Source organism: Spodoptera frugiperda, chromosome 6, assembly GCF_023101765.2.
Source record: "Spodoptera frugiperda isolate SF20-4 chromosome 6, AGI-APGP_CSIRO_Sfru_2.0, whole genome shotgun sequence".
Lineage (NCBI taxonomy): Eukaryota > Metazoa > Arthropoda > Insecta > Lepidoptera > Noctuidae > Spodoptera > Spodoptera frugiperda.
In genome coordinates this window covers 13,072,677-13,091,265 of record NC_064217.1, presented here as the reverse complement: position 1 = coordinate 13,091,265, position 18,589 = coordinate 13,072,677, and the positions used below count along the sequence as shown (strand labels likewise).

The 18,589-nt window shown below is 35.7% G+C and overlaps 1 protein-coding gene across 11 annotated transcripts in view; it reads left to right on the top strand.

The window, feature by feature from the left end:
* The window catches only part of LOC118267395 (uncharacterized protein CG43867), a 254,836-nt gene that overhangs the window by 3,401 nt on the left and 232,846 nt on the right, over positions 1 to 18,589 (top strand). For all 11 annotated transcript variants that reach the window (XM_050694178.1, XM_050694184.1, XM_050694188.1 and 8 more), the window contains exon 2: positions 1,686 to 1,845. In XM_050694178.1, coding sequence (XP_050550135.1) covers positions 1,686 to 1,845 — 160 coding nt within the window. The remainder of the gene's footprint in view (positions 1 to 1,685; positions 1,846 to 18,589) is intronic.

Here is an 18,589-nt window from a genome sequence, read left to right as displayed (position 1 = left end):
TATATACTAAAGACTCATCTACCAAATACCTATCTACATATTAGTTATCTAGATGCAACAATAACAAATAATTGGGCAAAGCCAGTAAACATTTCAATTAAGTGAATTCCATCAATTCAATTGATCTCCACTGGATAATCCGGCCCGTTTCAACCCTAGCGTATAATCCATACTAATGTTATAATTATTGTGGAAGTGTCTGTCTGTCCGTATATATCAGTATTTAAAAGCCTTCTGAGTATCGAATTATGGTATACGGTATATTGGGTAAATGAGCAGACGGATCACCTGATGATAAGCAATCGCCACCGCCCATGGACACCCGAAACACCAGAGGCATTACGAGTGCGTTGCCGGCCTTTTAGGGGTTAGGAATTTAAGGGTTGCTGGGGAATCGGGGAAATCTGGAAAGGGAGGGTTATTGGGCCTCCAGTAACCCCACACACACAACGAAAGACAACGCCAGCGTTTCACATCGGTTTTCAGTTATACCACGGTATCACTCCGGTCGAGCCGACCCATTCGTGCCGAAGCATGGCTCTCCCACATTTAGACCTTGCTTGACCAAGAACCTAGTAATAAATAATCAACAGCCACCTAGATATTAAATAAATAAATAGTAACTTCAACAAACATCTCTGAGGTCTCAAAACATTAAGATGCAAAGCAATTTGAATTCTGTTTCATCTCCAATCCTTTTGGTCACCAGAATTGGTCAGCTTTGAAACAGGCGACTACCGCATGTCCAAACTAGTCGTTCAATATTAATAATATCTCATTTGTTAGTATTAATCCTATGGAGCTCGTTCCCGGCCGTTCAAGTATTTATAGTGGGGGCGAAATATTGTGCATTTAAATTAATGAGCTCAGTGGAATATTTATGACACGCTCTGCACATTTTTGGGTGAAGATTGCTTACGTGAATCGCATTTGGAAATTTTGGTTTGATATACATGTTAGTTGTTGTTTTGTTGCTAATATAAAGGTTTATCCTAGTTTGGGAACTAACGATTCAATTAATGATAACACTATAACTAAATAAATTGTGATATAGTATTATGACTAAGATTGTGAAGCTCATTAATAAATTAATGATTAATTTCAAACTCAGGCCAAGTAATATTGGACGTTTAGATTTCAACTAGTGACTGGTAGATAATGAATTTAATACCTAGTATATGTATAAGTTAGAGCGGATTCGATTTATATTGAAAAGTAAGTACTTATCATGTTATCTTTTACCTCGGCAGTCTTAGTTTCACCTGTAGCTTTAACTATAATGTGTGCTACGATAACGAAAATGTATAATTTGCATACTCCTTTTTATACGAACATTGTAATTTTTCTGGTGTTCTGGGCAGCACCGAACGCTTACCACAGGTGAACCATATGCTCCCATCACAATAACAAAACAACAAAATTTCTTTCGCACGTGTTTTCGCATGATCAGTTGTTAGCAACAAACCGCCCGCGCCCGCGTTATCAGAAGATTATTTGGTATTCTGATTGAAATTTAGTTGTTTTGTTATTGTGATAAAAATAAAACTAATTAATATAGCAAAAAAAGTTCCTTTAGGAAAGTTGTTTGTAATCATGAGTACAATCACTTGTTTAAATATCGTTTACTAATTACCGGTCACCCCATATATTATAAAAAAAACACTAACCCACCCTATTTCCTCCAGGCCAATAGCCCACACGTCTCGCCTGGACCCTCTAGAGTATGAGCTGGCGGCGGCAGAAGTCGGCTCCATCAACTGGCAGGAGCGATGCTTGGAGTTGCAGCTGGAGCTTCACCGCAGCAGACACCAGGCTACCAGGGTTCGAGACATGCTGAGAGATAAGGTAGGATTATATTATATATAAGCAATTTTGAATTCTGTTTTGAGGAGTCTAAAGTTTGTTTTAGGTTAGTGGAGTGCTGTTGGAAAATTTATGTTTACTTGTTTCTTTAATTATAGGTTTAAGATATACATAAGTATTTTTTTAAAACTGTGAGTGGCGTCGATAACACTAATTAGTCTGGAATATCATATGCGTGGAGTATCCGCCTCTATTCGATAGGTTAGTATAGGTTTTTCTTATTTCCATTTTATACTTAAACATTACTTGAGTTTTCTCAATCTCTTATCACACGCCCATTCACTTATCGACATCCGATCGTTCGGCAGTTACTCATAAATTATACCGCCCATATTAAACCCCTATTCACGACAAATTGGCGATAGCACCAATATATTCTAATTACCGTACGTAATTAATATCGCGTTAACAAGGAGATATCGATGACGTCATGGCCGTGACGTCGACGTGTGTTGTCATACGTCACAATTAGATGGTACATCAGGTACATGGGCCGTGCGGCTTATGGTGACGTAGTCAGGTGTGCGGACGTGCGTTTGAGTTATGGTAACATTGGTATTGAGGTTTGTCTACACAGTATGGAATGGTTAAGTAGTACCCGATTATTTAGTTAGATTATAAACGTACAACGTAGGTACGTTTACAAATTTTCGGAGAGAAGAAATGTACTTAATTTACAAAATATCTATTTTACACAAACAACGTTTCTAATTTCGACATTTTATACCTTTTGCGTATACTAAGTACTGTGCTCGTATACTAAAGTGATTTTAGCAAAAATTTATCGAAAAAAGATAAAATAGTAACTAAATAATACTTTTGTTTGTAGATACATACATTGTACTAAATGCGACATTTAGTACAATTTTAACGAATAATAAAAACTTGCTTCTTCTAGCGGTATGGCTTTCCGTTCCGTTCTCGGGGGATAAAAAGTATCTTACCACCTAAATTTGCTCATAGTACTACATACATTCCGACAACCCTGTCGGAACTACTGAATTCTTTGTATACAAAATTTCATCAAAATCCGTTCAGTAGTTTCAGCGTGATTGACGGACAAACATCCAAACAAACAAACTTGTACATTTATAATATTAGTGTGATTGTTTAAGTCCATTTGTAAGTCTCTTTTAATCTTGTTTTTAAATACATTTAAGACCAAATACCAGGCTCCCATAATACAGCAGTAGGTAGAAGTTATACAGAGAGTTATCTCTATGTGTATAAGTTTCTCTTTCCAAAAACTCAGCACAAATCTATGTTAATAATTATGTTTTTAGTACAACGATTTGTAGTAAAACACATCGACAAATAGGCTAACAAGTACCAGGCTCCCATAATACAGCAGTAGGTAGAAGTTGCCCCGACATCTGTTCTTTATAGCCCACAGATTTAATTTGGTACGACGTTACTCACGATCCCCTTGGCTTTTTCTGCTGCTGACTGTCCTATGGAATTTATGATAAATGGCTTATACATTTTTCATTGGTGTTTTTTGTAGTTTTTATTTTTTGGTTCATAAAGTATTTGGTGAAGTATTGGTATTGGATTTCTTACCTGATTCTTTTATTGGTTCTGGATAGTATAGGAATGCTTTTCTACCAGAGATGGGCAACATAGCACATCCTTGTGATATGTAGCTATGCTACGAAGATGGAATAGCTAAGCTGTGAAACCTTTTCCACTGATACTAAGCTATGTAGCTGTGCGAGAAAGATGCGCAGCTCGAGTATGCGATATATCGATAGTAGGAAAGTTATCCATAGCACACATCTTTCCTTATAAAACATTGCCTGACCCGGGAATCTAAACCGTGACCCCTTGCCCGGTAGTCGCACTTGCGAGTAACTGACCAACGAGGTAGTCGAGATAATTTTATTGAGAACATACTCAATTATTGTATTAAGTCTACAGTATAAAGTATATTCTAATTTATTCGTATAAGTTTGAGCTTTCATATTACTCTATAATAAAACAATAAAAAGGAAATTTCAAACAATAAAAAAGCAATTCTATTGCGAGATTGAAGTTCTAACACGAAAACTTCACACAGATCGAATTAAGCCTCGTCCTTTATTAAAACAGTTACATACATATAAGGTATGAATGTCTTGGTGGTCCGAAGATTTTTAGAAGCTCACTCTTCATGCATGAGGATACGGGTACGAAACCTACCACTGGCAAGTACCGAAGTGAGCTGAGTTTTCTATTATCAGTTTCAATAAGCTATTTAACAGTTACTAGCTAAAATACAGGAATACTCTTATAAAACACACTAATGTTAGGAGAACAGAGAGTTATCTCAATGTATAATGTAGGCATGTGTGTGTGTTTCTCTTTTCAATTTTTTTTATAACATCACGCCTTTTATCCCCGAAGGGTTAGGCAGAGGTGCACATTATGGCACATAATGCCAATGTACACCCACGTTTCACAATTTATGTTGTAAGTCCCATGTAATAGGTGGTGAACCTATTGCCATATACCGGGCACATTTCCAGACTCCGTGCTACCGACCTACTGTGAAATTTTCGAAAAACCGAACCCGAGACCCCTTGCCCGGTAGTCGCACTTGCAACATAACAAAAATCCATAGACGATCTGAATCACCGATCTTACATATACTCCCCAGTAAATGCCAAGCTCACATCAGCTCAGTGACTTGCGAAGTCCTTCATACGTCACTGGCCATGGTATGAAATGCCATAAAATCACTCGCCTATGTATACTGATACCGGTACTGACGTGAAACAAGGGGGATTTACATCGATGGCCATGTGTGTATGTGTGTGTATTGGTGTTAAATTTTCTAAGGATGTTTGTAGATAGGATGGTATTTTAGTACCTTTTTGAAAGTTTTGGTTAACTATATAGTATTTTATAGTACTTCTAGCTTCTACTAGAGTGCTTGAGCAAGCGGCTTTGCCCGTGATCTTAAATAAAAAATATTTCTATGTGTCATTCCAGACCATAACCCACCCCTGTTCCAAATTTCATCCCGATCTCATCAGCTAATTTGACGTGATTGAGTAACAAACATACACACTAACACATAAACACACAACTGCGGACTGTCTAACGTGTTTACAGGGGCTCCGGCTCGAAAAGCAGGAGTAGGAACGGTGTGGTTTTTAGTCGGTAAGAGTCTGACACTCACTATCGCCTCGCCCAAGACTGGAGATGCCAGTGGATAATATTCTCCCTTTACAAAAAAATAAATAAATCTAACATTAAAATATTTCATATTTTCGGAATTTTAGCAAAACATTTCAATAGTGCTGACACGTGTCAGTTTGTGGTTTACTACATTGTGTACAGAGCTGTCATTAAAATCTGCGTTTAATATGTACAGTAAAGTCAACAAATTTTAAAATATAATGGAATGTGGTTTGCTATTTTTTAGCGGTTATTATTTAAGCAAATAATGTAGTCCCATTATAGTGGATACTCTAAAAAAAATCCGCTAACGATCACAACGTTTTGTAGAAAGCAAATTAATTGATTTAAAATATTATTGTGACAAAAGTATTTGCCAATACCGAATCGATTGTGACAAGTGTGAACGCACCTTTATACGCCATAGGTACGCCATTTATGAAATCACTAAGCCGGGATAAAAAACCCGATACCCTGGATTTTTGTCATAACTCCCGGGCAAATTAGTTTTTTACCGGAATATTGTTGGGACAGTAACGTTAGGACGTTGTGACATTTTTTCTACCTTTTTCATTGCGTGCCAACGTCGGATATGAAATCCGTAAAATCCATTCAATACGTATTTTGAACCAAACCGTCAAAGCTTTCATTAATCCCATTTGAAATTATTTAATCATAATCCAATCATTGAACTCGTTACCCAACTTTCCTACCGACATTTTTCGTAACAGATGTCCCCAAGAACCAATTTGCATTTAGCTCCACCGAACAAAACAAACAATTATTTGCAACAAAATGACAATCAAACAATTCAAATTTGTTGGGCGACTTGTAAACTTATGGACTTCAGACTCAAAAGTTTTAATTAAGTAAAGGGAATTTCAGTAAACGACGTTTCAGCCAATTTGTGAAAGTTTTAACGACTGTCAACACTGAATGGCTTGGGACCGATTTAAAGTCGACGGTGATCGATTTAGAAGTGGCAACACTGAAAAAATGGCGGCTCGAGCGTCTGTGACGTAATAGGAAATGGCTTTCGATTAAAAATATCGGACTGCGTAAATACAAGATCGGCCTAAGGAAATTGTGATTCTTTGGCCAGAATCTTTAATGTTTATAATGCAGATTAAAGCAGGAAAATATTTGATATTCCCGAGAGCGATACTTATTTTCGCAGTTAATTGAAATTTTTGAGTCCACCCACACTATCATTGACACCCACATTTCAAATCCTCTTTTTTTTGAGGGGGGAAAATCATCCAATGTCTTCTCCCGCCTTGGGCCAGGCGGGAGTGAGTGTCTCTTACTGACTAAAAACCACCCCGTCCCTACTCCTGCTTTTCGATCCGGAGCCCCGGTAAATTTCAAATCCTCGTAAGTTCCAAATCTGCCTGCTACAAGCTAACGTAGAAAAACTACACATCAATAAAACATACTAGGTACTTAAGCAAACACAGTACAAATGTCTCCCAAAACACCTCTAAAACTTGTACATTTCGACGGAACTTGCACTCCGAAGTCTGAAGATAAGTTCTCACCTACCCGAATCCTTCACTTTAAATCTGATATCGGTGCAAGATCCCTGGTACACGGTGCATACTTGTCGGTGAAATCCCGGGAGTGTTCGCAAGAAACTGCCATACATCTCCGTGGTGCATAGTTTATCGCGAAGCAACCACTTAGTGCTGGGACATGTTTCGCTCAGATTTTCGCGAATGACGTCGCTTCGTTCGGTGTTGGTTGAAGTTTTTCGGAAAAGTTCTTCGGGTGTCGCTTGCTGTGTGTTGTGGTACTTTTGTGTTTTCAACATTTTAGTTTCCGCATTGGTTTATTAGTTAGTATCGAGAGTAAATCAGTTATATATACGCGATTTATTATAATCAGTCCCAATTGATTATTGTAGATGACTTAATTAATTTTATGAAGCAAATCGCTTTCCATTTTAGTTAGTCGTGTTAGATATACCATATAAACAGTCTGGCTATGAGTACACATACTATCACTACATAGTATAAAACAAAGTCGCTTTCCCTATCCCTATGTCGCTTTGTATGTAAATTACGCAACGGATTTTGATGCGTTTTTTTTTTAATAGATAGATTGATTCAAGCGGGAGGTTTATATGTATTATACATGTTTAATATATCACCACTGCAACCATGCAAAGCTGGGGTGGATCGCTAGTTTAAACATATACTGTTGATTTTTGCCCGTCTTCTAGGTATCTGAGATGTGAAAAAAGTAATGCATTTCCTTGGAACCATGCGAACAAAGTTTTCCCATGTGAATATTTCGTGAGTTGCATTTGTTTTACATATCGTACGCTCTGCGCCTATGCACGTACCGTGTGTGGTACAGAGTAGTGCGTGACAGAGGCTGCACTTGATAGTTGATAATAACGCTTGGTTACTTAATTCAGAAAACTGTAGAAAATTATCCACGTTTTGTCTTTGCTTTTCTTGCATGAGAATATATTTGGAGTAAAATATGTACTTTCTGTAGTTGCTTTCTAACAGGCCAATTTGGAAGAACTAGTGCTCACTTTTGCCAACCAATTACACAATAGCTTTGTAAATATGTCCATAGACAGCGAAACAATGTGTTTTCTATGCGCGTTCATATGTACATAGATCCACGCGAGAGACATTGTGTTTTCTATCGTGTCTTATATACGAGAATTTAATCAAGTCTATCTATGCTAAATATAAGCAAATAGACTAACGGCGCGTTCCAATAAACTACCGATCGGTAAATTTGCTTACGAGCCGTAGAATTTTGACATAAGCTCCATACAAAATGTGTCAAAATTCTACGGCTCGTAGGCACATCTACCGATCCGTAGTTTATTGGAATGCGCCGTAAGAAAAAGATACTACTTCAAAATTCTTATTTTTAACAACCAAGCCAAAAAAATTAACCGAATATTATCATTCATTCGCAAAAAAAGGGGGCGAACCGCATTTGATTTACGAACTTCAGACGCTCCTGTCCCGAAATTGCTCTGTGCAAATCTCTATAGAGTAATTCATCACGATCTCTCTTAGGTCGCGATAAATCAATCGGCAAACTGTTGCCGACTAAAACAGATATTTTACGTAAAAGACGATGACCATATCCCGTCCGTATTGCTTGTCTTATTTGATATATCGAAGGCTGTATGAGGAATGTGTAATGTTGCTTTTGTTTTGTTTAAGAGAAAGTGGGTGAGAAATGTCGATACTTGGTTAGTGTCACATAAGCGTATGTACAACAAGAAATACCGTATGGGGAAACCTCTCATGACTTAATTTAAACCACATGTTTGTTATGATCTTGGCTGACAATATACGAAAAATAAGCGGAATAGGCCCAGTAGGTTAGCCAAGAAGTACATTATTGTCTTTTAGTTAATTTGGACACTTTTTTTAAATACGGCATTATAACAGCCGCGTCGCATGTCTGTAATACATCACGTAAAGAGTTGCTTCGTGCGGGAATCGAACCTGTTACGCGTTACGCGGCAGCCGGTTGCCCAGCCATCGCATCCACCGTGTAGTACTGCTTATGCCTCTTATTGTCACCATCATTATCAGTATACACGTATCCCGTTAGTGGTTAAATACCTCTGTTCTCTATTCATATGGAGAAGAAGTTAGTACTAATCACCACACTTGCTCATCTACTTCTAGTTGCTCTATATTTTAAGCACTTAAACAATTTTAATCGAATTGTTCCGACATGTGACAAGTGACAGATGACAGAAGTCGCACATAGACTATCGACGACCAAATCAACGGATGACGAGAATCCGAAGAGAAATTACTTACAATAACGTTTATTTTTAATTTCAAATCAAAACCTATTTATTTATCTTCATTTCATTCGTTCATGTTTTTCACAAAGGCTCGCAATAAATGGAATTGTAGTAAGTATTGTTGTTGTATTTGCGAAGTTTCGTTGAATTAGAGTAGACCCCCTGTTTCCTAAACAATCATAACTACGAATACATCTGTATCGTCAAAGAAAACAGAAACTCAGATATTATTTCCTTACAAAAACCATTATAAAGTAACCGATATTACAACGCAAGTACCAGGGCGGCATAACGATGTAGGAGTCTAACACGATAGCCATGCATAGCACGGACGGCTCGGCACTACGGTGCTCACTCAAAACCCACCTCGGCAGGGCTATCAAATCTCCACCAATATACTGAAGATACTGCAAATGGAGTAGATATCGTAGCAATAGCGTTTCACTGAACTACGGTGACTAGTATTTGCTGAGGACATGTTGGAGAAAATGGTTTTAAAAATGGTGTTCCCCTTTGCTAACTTTTATGTATTGGTTTGCATAAACAGGGTAGATGACTCATTTTTATTTTAATGTCTGTCTTGTAGATTGTTTTAAAATATTAGACACGTATTTTTTATTTTCTTTCGGTAACAAATAGTTTCGAAGATAATATATCGATTTGAAATATCGCTTGACGTCACTTTTAGATACGTTTAATACGTTGGAATAAGTTATTTGCCCCCATTCCTAAACTTTGATTAGTTTTATCTTAGTATTATTATTTTATATGACAAAATAACCACCACTTGTGTTCTACAATAAAAAGGATATTTCTATGCATACTTGAAACCTTATCAAGGCTGTAACCCACCCAAGTAGGTATATATATTTAAACTGTAAAATAATCGCAATATGCAGTAATTTGTAATAAGTACACCTAAAATCAGTTACATCCAAACTATCAAACTATCGTTTCTGGTATCAAAATTTTTAAACCGTCGCTCCATAGTCCAACTTATCCTAAAATCCACGAATCATACATGGTCACAGTACCGTACCGTCGCACAGTGTTGCAACCAGCATTTCGCACGTACGTCTGGTCCCGATATTATTGTCACACTACCTACTACCGACATAGATAATTTTTGTCTACGTTTCTTGAAAGTTTTAGTATCGCGCCAATGTGGGGAGACATTATCCATTATATTATTGAATACATTCATACATACATGAGTTTGTTTTGAAGTTCTTGTAAAAAAGGAATAGTTTCTGGTTACCTATCTAAAGAAGAAGTTTAGTAATTTTCTCTTGTGTTTCGTATGTTATATTATTGTAATGAACACAGTTTTTATGAACAGCCTCGTAGACAAATGGCTTATTTATGTGATTGACACTGAAAGTCAACATATATTATTATGTCGTAAAGTACACAGTTAAGCCTAAAAAGCATAAAAATCATGGTTTGCTCACGTAAATTAATGGAGAAAAGCTGAGTGATGTCCTGTAGTCTACTCTCGCGACGTCGCTGCATATGATGGAGAGACCCTCTGTGACTCGAAACTAGTAGAGCTTTTCTTTATTAACTTACGTGAGTAAACCGTGATTTTTAGTTAATTTAGTACATCTCACGATAGTTATTATAAAAATACAGTTTTTACCCTTACATTGACTTTCATATCACATTAATTCGACTAGAGTTTCAAAGGCATTTATCTCAGCAGATTTAAAGTGATAGAATATTGTACTTATAAAGCAGATGGTGAACAGTTTGCCATTAAAACTCTCCGAACCTAGTTTTTTAACGACTAGCACGAGACGTTATTTTAAAGCAAAGAAAGATAATAACATAAAAAGATTCGGAACATTAAGTTTATGGGTTGATGTCGGCTAACTTGGCGACTCGTTTGCTATCCATCTCGATAACTGCATCGCTTTATTTCAATATCGTACTAGGATTTAGATTTAAGTGTGGTTTTCTGTACCTAAGTGTCATAGATGTTCTAACGTTCTTCCAGATGGTAGTTTCAGTATTAGCATTACCACAGAATAATAAGTACAAGGCGTTACACCCAAAAAAGAGTTTGTTTAAATTAGTTTCAACTATCATTAACCTATAACGTTGGGCCTTCTTTACAAAATAAGCTTTTCAATAATTTTCACTCTAAGCAGGCGAGTAGAGTTCTTTATAAATAGACTGTGAATGACGGTTTAATAAATCATTTCACATACTTATTTAAGCAAAAATGGTACATAATAATAATAAATTACATGACAAAAACAGGGATAAATGTAATGTACGAATTAATTTGAGTGTTAAATCTTAAATTCTCTTGTGCTTTTAGTGCCTGTAAAATAATTCGAAGTACGGTAGTAAGTAAATACTATGTGTGGTCCATGGACATTCAGAAAGCGATTTTATTTCTTCGAAATTATTAGAACTGCGAGAAATATTCTGGTACTAATCGTAGAATAGGCACTTCTTTCTAACTGTTCCAAACTAGCTTATAATTGGTATAGAATGATTTATTATGACTAGGTGTCATCATCATCATCATCATCATATCAGCCACATGACGTCTACTGCTGAACATAGCCCTTCCAGCGGCTCCCTGCTACCTTAATCAGGCCGTTTTTCCACCTTGTCGGTGGACGTCCTAAGCTGCGTTTGCCAGTACGCAATTATTTCGTACCGATATATAATTTGCTGCATTTATACCTAATCAATTGATTAATAATACCGTATGGAAAATCAAATAGTATCCGTCAGTGAAGATTCCTAATTCTAAGAGATGCAAGTGGATTAAATCTCTATATTGGGGAAATATTCCTAATAGATTTAAAGAAATTGACTTCTCCGCTTTCTCTTATACCTTGTACCGGCATTATGAGTGCAGTCTGTTCTCTGACCGCAGGGCATGCAAATTTATTCGCTGAGCATGCTCTGTTAATTACAGAGGATAATAATTTTATTTGAGCACAATCTTTACGCCACGTATGTCTGTTACTAGTTACCTGCTATGAAAAGTTTTAATTATGGAAATTGGAATTTTATTGCTCACGTTTGTGTTTGAATGAAGTTTGGCTGATGTGGTACTTATTTTTAGCCGTTTATGAGTTACTTTTTAAGGGGAATGGTTGCGAATGTGGATGTGAGTTTTTTGTTGTCAAGGATACTAGGTAAGTCTTATTAATATATTTATTAAAACTATGGTATATATGCGGTGGGCTATCGTGTAACGTGTAGCTCTTCGATGCCCGCACGAAGCAACTCTGTGTGTGATCCATAAATTGTTGTTTCCGGTCTGGGTGTCATGTGCATGTGAAATTGTATGTTTGTAAACGCACCCACGACACAAAATCCTAGTGGGTGACTACGTTATTAAAAAAAAACTAAGTTACATACGTTTACATAAGTTTCAAAACACGATTGATCATGAGCTTTTTGTTTAGTTATTATCCATTTACTTAAACTAAACTACACCAGAAACGCCTTAATACTCCAACAAAACATAACACAGAACATAATTATAGCTATCTACACAAAAATAGTTTATTATCAAACCCAACCCACCCGTAACTTGCACACACGGTGCTCTGACCGCAAGGGATGCAAATTTATAGGTCGAGCGAGCATGCTCTCTTAATCACAATCTAATGCTTTTTCGATTACCGACCAGGTAATCGACATGCTCACTTGATTACGGGTTTAGTCGGGGTTTAAACTATTAGTGTTTTGGTCCTCAAGGCGATTAAGGAATTTGGGTTGCTAGGTCGAAGGCGTGTGATGTGAATTACGATCTCGTCTTGAGAAATGCTTGTGTCTATAGGATGGTAGATGATAGTTATTTAGTGTTTTATATGGTTGTCGGTTTCTGTTATTGTGTGTGATTTTACTTGTGTTGCGTAGTTAAAGACTTATATACATACAGAACGGTTGTGGGGGTAGGCAGAGACATTGGAACGCTAATTGCTACGAATATTATGACTTCTCCTGCCTTAGACTCTTATTGACTCAAAACGACACGACATCAACAGTCAGTTTTTTCATGCATGCTCGTCGGTTAGCTTTTAATTTGATTTGGCCCTATAATATATCGTCAATCTGAGGTAAAAGAAGTTGTCTATTATTATACAGTGGGAATATTCTAGCGTTAAAACCTGAATTCTCCTGCTGTAAGTACACCTTTTATCTTCAGTCTTTGTTAGCTACCGTTTGTCTTTGTTATTAAGATTTCAGTACTAAGAATGAATAAAGAAAGAACTGTATGATTGTAAACTCGCCATCTTAAATCAACACCAAACCACTTCAAGACTTTCCACCAACAGTAAAAAAAAAATCTAAATTAAATAGAAAAAAAAAACAAAGTAAACCCTGTGTACTCGCCTGTCGTACAGTGTCGGCCACAATAAATAACGCAGACGTGTCACTGATAACACTAATTTACTCGTAAGTGGTATTTTTGTAATTAATGTTACACTATCCGACCGTTACACCGAGCGTTTTTATACATTCCACGATTAGATTGTTTTATTATGTTAATTTTTACTTTTTTTTTCAACTGTTTCTGTGTGCTTGTATTTGTGGCCAGTTGTATACGTGCCCAGTTCTAGCTTGTACTGCTTCACGCGAATTTGTATGTGGATTTATTTTGATTAGTTTAATAAATGTAATGGAGTCATGTTTGGTTTTTTGATAAGTGATTGCCAGAAATACATAATGTAAAAGAATTACGAAAGATCTCACGGATGCCGAACCTGCATAGGTATTAAAAAACACAATATAGCTATTCTGAAAGGTTTTAAGAGTATTTAGTTACACATTTGTAACCTATATTATAAGTCGGGTTTCTGACGCTATAACTTCAGTACGCACGAACCGATTTCCACGGTTTTGCATTCGTTGGAAAGATCTCAGGCTCCGTGAGGTTTATAGCAAAAAAATTCAGGAAAAATACAAGAAAAAAAACCAGGAAAACAGGGAAATCATTGGTGGCGAAACGAAGTTCGCCGGGTTTGCTAGTGATTTATAATATACAACTCAACATAACAACATGGTTGCAAACGTAACCTCGCATGGCAAATGTTCTTCACATTCCAAACTCCGCCAAAATCAAAAGATTACTTTTCACACACAGACACAATCATAATGAACGAACTTTCCATTGAACTCTAAGAGAGAACCTGATCAAAAGAGCCAAGGACTGAACTACTAGGTCATCAGTTCAGATTGAGGTGTCTCATTCATCCCGAAGCAATTACGTTCACAGGGATTATTTTGCGATCGGAAAATAGGATCGGAGTGAAGTGGGATAGGTGTGAGAGTGATCTTGTGTTTGATCATGCTGTATTGATCCATGTGTTAAGGGGTTGGTAGAAAAGGATAGAGATACGGTTTAAGTAGTAAGTTTGATCTAAATGTTGTTGGGAGAGGCCTATGTTCTGCAGTGGGTGTCTCGTAGCTATTATAGGGTGACTGGTAACTAGTAAAGGATATTTAATTAAATCAAATCAAATCACTTTAATGCGTCCATAGTGTACAGTGTACAATTTTATACAGTAATATGTTTCAATTATAGGCCATTTTAGGCACAGGCGCAAAAGTACTTAATCTACTCTACATAGTAATTGGTAACATTGTTTTAAATAGTATTAAAATAATTATAATTATAACATTTATAGGTACAATTTTTATTAAAAAAACATAACATACATACGTGATTGTACTCATGACTATTGACTTATTACCACCCTATATATTGTGATAATATGTTGGATGCAGTGAACGTTATACTTCTAGCAATATTAAAGGACATGAGTCGCGTATTATCCAATGTCTGACATTTAGATAAAGCCATCTCATTGGTTTATTATTAGCAAGTTTGAAAACTGAATCGAGTGGAAATAAAAAATAATATAATTAAAAAAAAGTAGTAATACTGGTCGTGGTCGCTATAATCGTGTCGTGACGTCGTGTCCTGTCGCGATTGCGTCATGTAATCAAACAGTGATCATGACTTCTGACACACTGCAGTAAAGTTTGTAGTGCACCTGATAATCTTAATCTTTCTTTATTTAATAAAAGATCAATATACCAAATGTATCTGAATAAGCTTTATCTATACTAATTAACCCCCGACGCAAAAAGAGGGGTGTTATAAGTTTGACGTGTCTGTCTGTCTGTCTGTCTGTGGCATCATAACTCCCGAACGGATGCAGTGATTTCAATTTAGTTTTTTTCGTATGAAAGGGGACTTATGTGCGAGTGTTCTTAGACATATTTGATGAAAATCGGTTGAGCCGTTTTAAAGTTATGAGCGGTGAAAATGGGGAGATTAGCCGAAGGTCTGCAAATATACTGGGATGGGGTCTCAAATTAAACCGCGCTGAAAGAAGATATTGAATGATATTATTTTTTCGTATTAACAAGAATAAAAAATTAAATAATATTAAAAAAATAATAATTTAATAACAAAAATATAAAATTTTTAATTTAACTTTTTATTATAAACAAAAAATCTTGCACCAATGTAATCTTTAGCCTACTTATAGAAACAAAAACTAGTAATTAATAAGTCAAAAAAATAAATAAAAGCGAACGAGCTTGACTTTAGATGTAATCGTTACCTTAACAAGAATTGAAATTATAGTAAGTATATGTAAGTACTAAGCCTAACTTAACCTAACCTACCTATAAAAAGTATAAAATAAAAAATTAAATTAAAAATTTAAAAAACCCCCGACATAAAAACTTAGTTTCCCTTTAAAAAGTAAAAAATAATAAAAGAAACTTAATCTTAAAGTACCTAAGAATGTACTAATAATTCTAAAAAAAAAATACGTCTCGTTGGGGGACCGCTATATTTCTATTTTCTGTGTTATAGTTAAGTCCTTAAACATCAATCTACTTTAATGTTAACACCAAGCATGTGATACTTACGAACAAATCGTAGATAAGTAAGAAATAATTAGGAGCGGTCCCCCAACGTGACGTATTTATTTTTTAGAATTATTAGTACATTCTTAGGTACTTTAAGATTAAGTTTCTTTTATTATTTTTTACTTTTTAAAGGGAAACTAAGTTTTTATGTCGGGGGTTTTTTAAATTTTTAATTTAATTTTTTATTTTATACTTTTTATAGGTAGGTTAGGTTAAGTTAGGAATGTTTGGCTCTTTAGATAAAGCCATCTCATTGGTTTATTATTAGCAAGTTTGAAAACTGAATCGAGTGGAAATAAAAAATATATATATTTAAAAAAAAAAGTAGTAATGCTGGTCGTGGTCGCTGTAATCGTGTCGTGACGTCGTGTCCTGTCGCGATTGCGTAATGTAATCAAGTAATGATCATGACATCTGACACACTGCAGTAAAGTTTGTAGTGCACCTGATAATCTTAATCTTTCTTTATTTAATAAAAGATCAATATACCAAATGTATCTGAATAAGCTTTATCTATACTAATATTATAAAGCTGAAGAGTTTGTTTGTTTGTTTGAACGCGCTAATCTCCAGAACTACTGGTCCGATTTGAATAATTCTTTTTGTATTGAATAGTGTATTTATCGAGGAAGGCTATAGGCTATATAACATCATGCTATGACCAATAGGAGCCAAGCAGAGCGGGTGAAACCGCGCGGAAGTTGCTAGTAGACTTTATAAAGTTAGATGCCTGTCCTTGGATATTAAGGTAGTAAAACTATTTGCGGTTAGGGCTGCTACTAGCTTTTCTTAATTATAAACTACACATTATAAAATGTATAATTAGTTCATTTATATTTGATAACACCTGAGATAGCTAAACTGTTAATGTAAAGATGATTGAAACTCAATGATATTGGTCTCATATGTAGAAAAGATTTTACTGCCGCACTCAGAGACATTTAACGATAACTTAAACTATTTCTTAGTAGATTTTGTATCGAAAACAAATGCTGAGGACTGGGTTAATTAGCCATTAAATGACTCTGCGTACGGTTGTAATCTAGACACACGGCAGTGTGTCCGCCAAGTTCGAGCAAAAAAACCGACACACCGGCCGTGGGTTATATTACACGAACCATTTCGGGCCAAGTTCGACCCACCTATAACTCAAAATCTATTTTATCTACGCATATGAAATTTCTAGTATCTGTCGAGACCTACTTACTTATCTAAAATACAAAATTTCATTAATGTACCTATTGTAGGTCTTGAGATATTGACGTCAGAAAATCGCTATTTTTACTATACACTCACTGACTGACTCACTCATCAAAAACCTAGACCACTTCCAATGGTCGTATTGACTTGAAATTTGGCATGGAGGTAGGTCTTTGGGTCAAGGTAAAGGAAAAAATCTGAAAATGGCCAAGTGTGAGTCGGTTTAAAAAATAATGAAGGTGTAAATTCATACCCCTAAGGAACTAAAACAAAAAATTTATCTATATCTTCCAATGGTCGTACCGACCTAAAATTCGTTACGAAGGTTTGTATTTAGTCAAAGTAAAGTAAAATAAGAAAAAAAGAAAACAAACCTTACAAAAATAAATGAAATCCCACCCAAAACATAAATGTGAAAGGCTGCCAAGTTCGATAATATTGGAATGCTTCGCCTATAAAAGAAGTGAGATCTAAATAAGTACCAAGTTCCATACACAGAACTCATTTAAAAATGATATAACTTGGCAAGTTTTAATAGAAAATTATATACTTGACTCATTGCGTTTAGTAGGTTTATAACAAAGTGTGTGAAAACTTGCCAACTTGTTATATCATTTTTAAATGAGATCTGTGTATGGAACTTGGTACTTATTTAGATCTCACTTCTTTTATAGGCGAAGCATTCCAATATTATCGAACTTGGCAGCCTTTCACATTTATGTTTTGGGTGGGATACAAATTCACACAATAAGTGTCACACACAACATGTCTAAACATAAGTTGCCTAATCTTTCCACCCATAAGTCTCGCATAGGATTTCACGAAATTCTAACATGACGTTCCCTTTAAATATTCCATGGTGGGCCCCTGCATACTAATTAGTGTTCAACTTATATTCTGCGCCTACCTCTATAAATCATCACAGTGATGTCGCGTGGAACGTTCTACTGTGAATTTTACTTGTAATTTATTAACTTGCTTCAATTATGTTGTTTCAACTATTTTTATGGCTTTTACTTTACTTTTTAATTTATAGGAATGATATAGAGTTGTTTGTATTTAGGAAGGAAGTTTTTTTTCTTTGGAATTGTTTATTGCTTTGGTTGCTGCACGAGAGCTTTCGTGTTTCGATCGTCAAAGTCAAAGTCATACTAAAAATTATTTATTTCAACGCACTTTTGAAGTCAAAGTAAATATTACAATATAAAAAAAAATGTCTGGGTGTCAGTCAGTCCTCTAGTAAAGCTATTTGCAAATTCCAAATTGTAGATTCCCATGAAAAAGAATGAGCAGCAAACTCCATAGGTTACTCTTTTCAATCAGGTTCACAATACAATTCTTGGTTACATTGTTTCGTTGGTTATGTGAGAACAATGTAACACAATATTCAGTCAAAGAGCTCGAAAAAGATAATAACCTTGAGGCCATTAAAATAATACAGTCTGGAGTTGACCAGTCCCAGTTGACGGGGCCTGTTGCCTGGTAGAGTGACTTAAGCAACTTGGGTTTACGAGGTTTGTTAGTAAATAAATAAATAAATGTAGTATACTCCTTTTACTTAGCTTTGTGCGTTTGCTGATAATTCCGAAAGGAAAAAATCTCAATTTTACAATGTTTCCTTTACATTTGGTAAATCTGTAGCATTCAATTAAATAT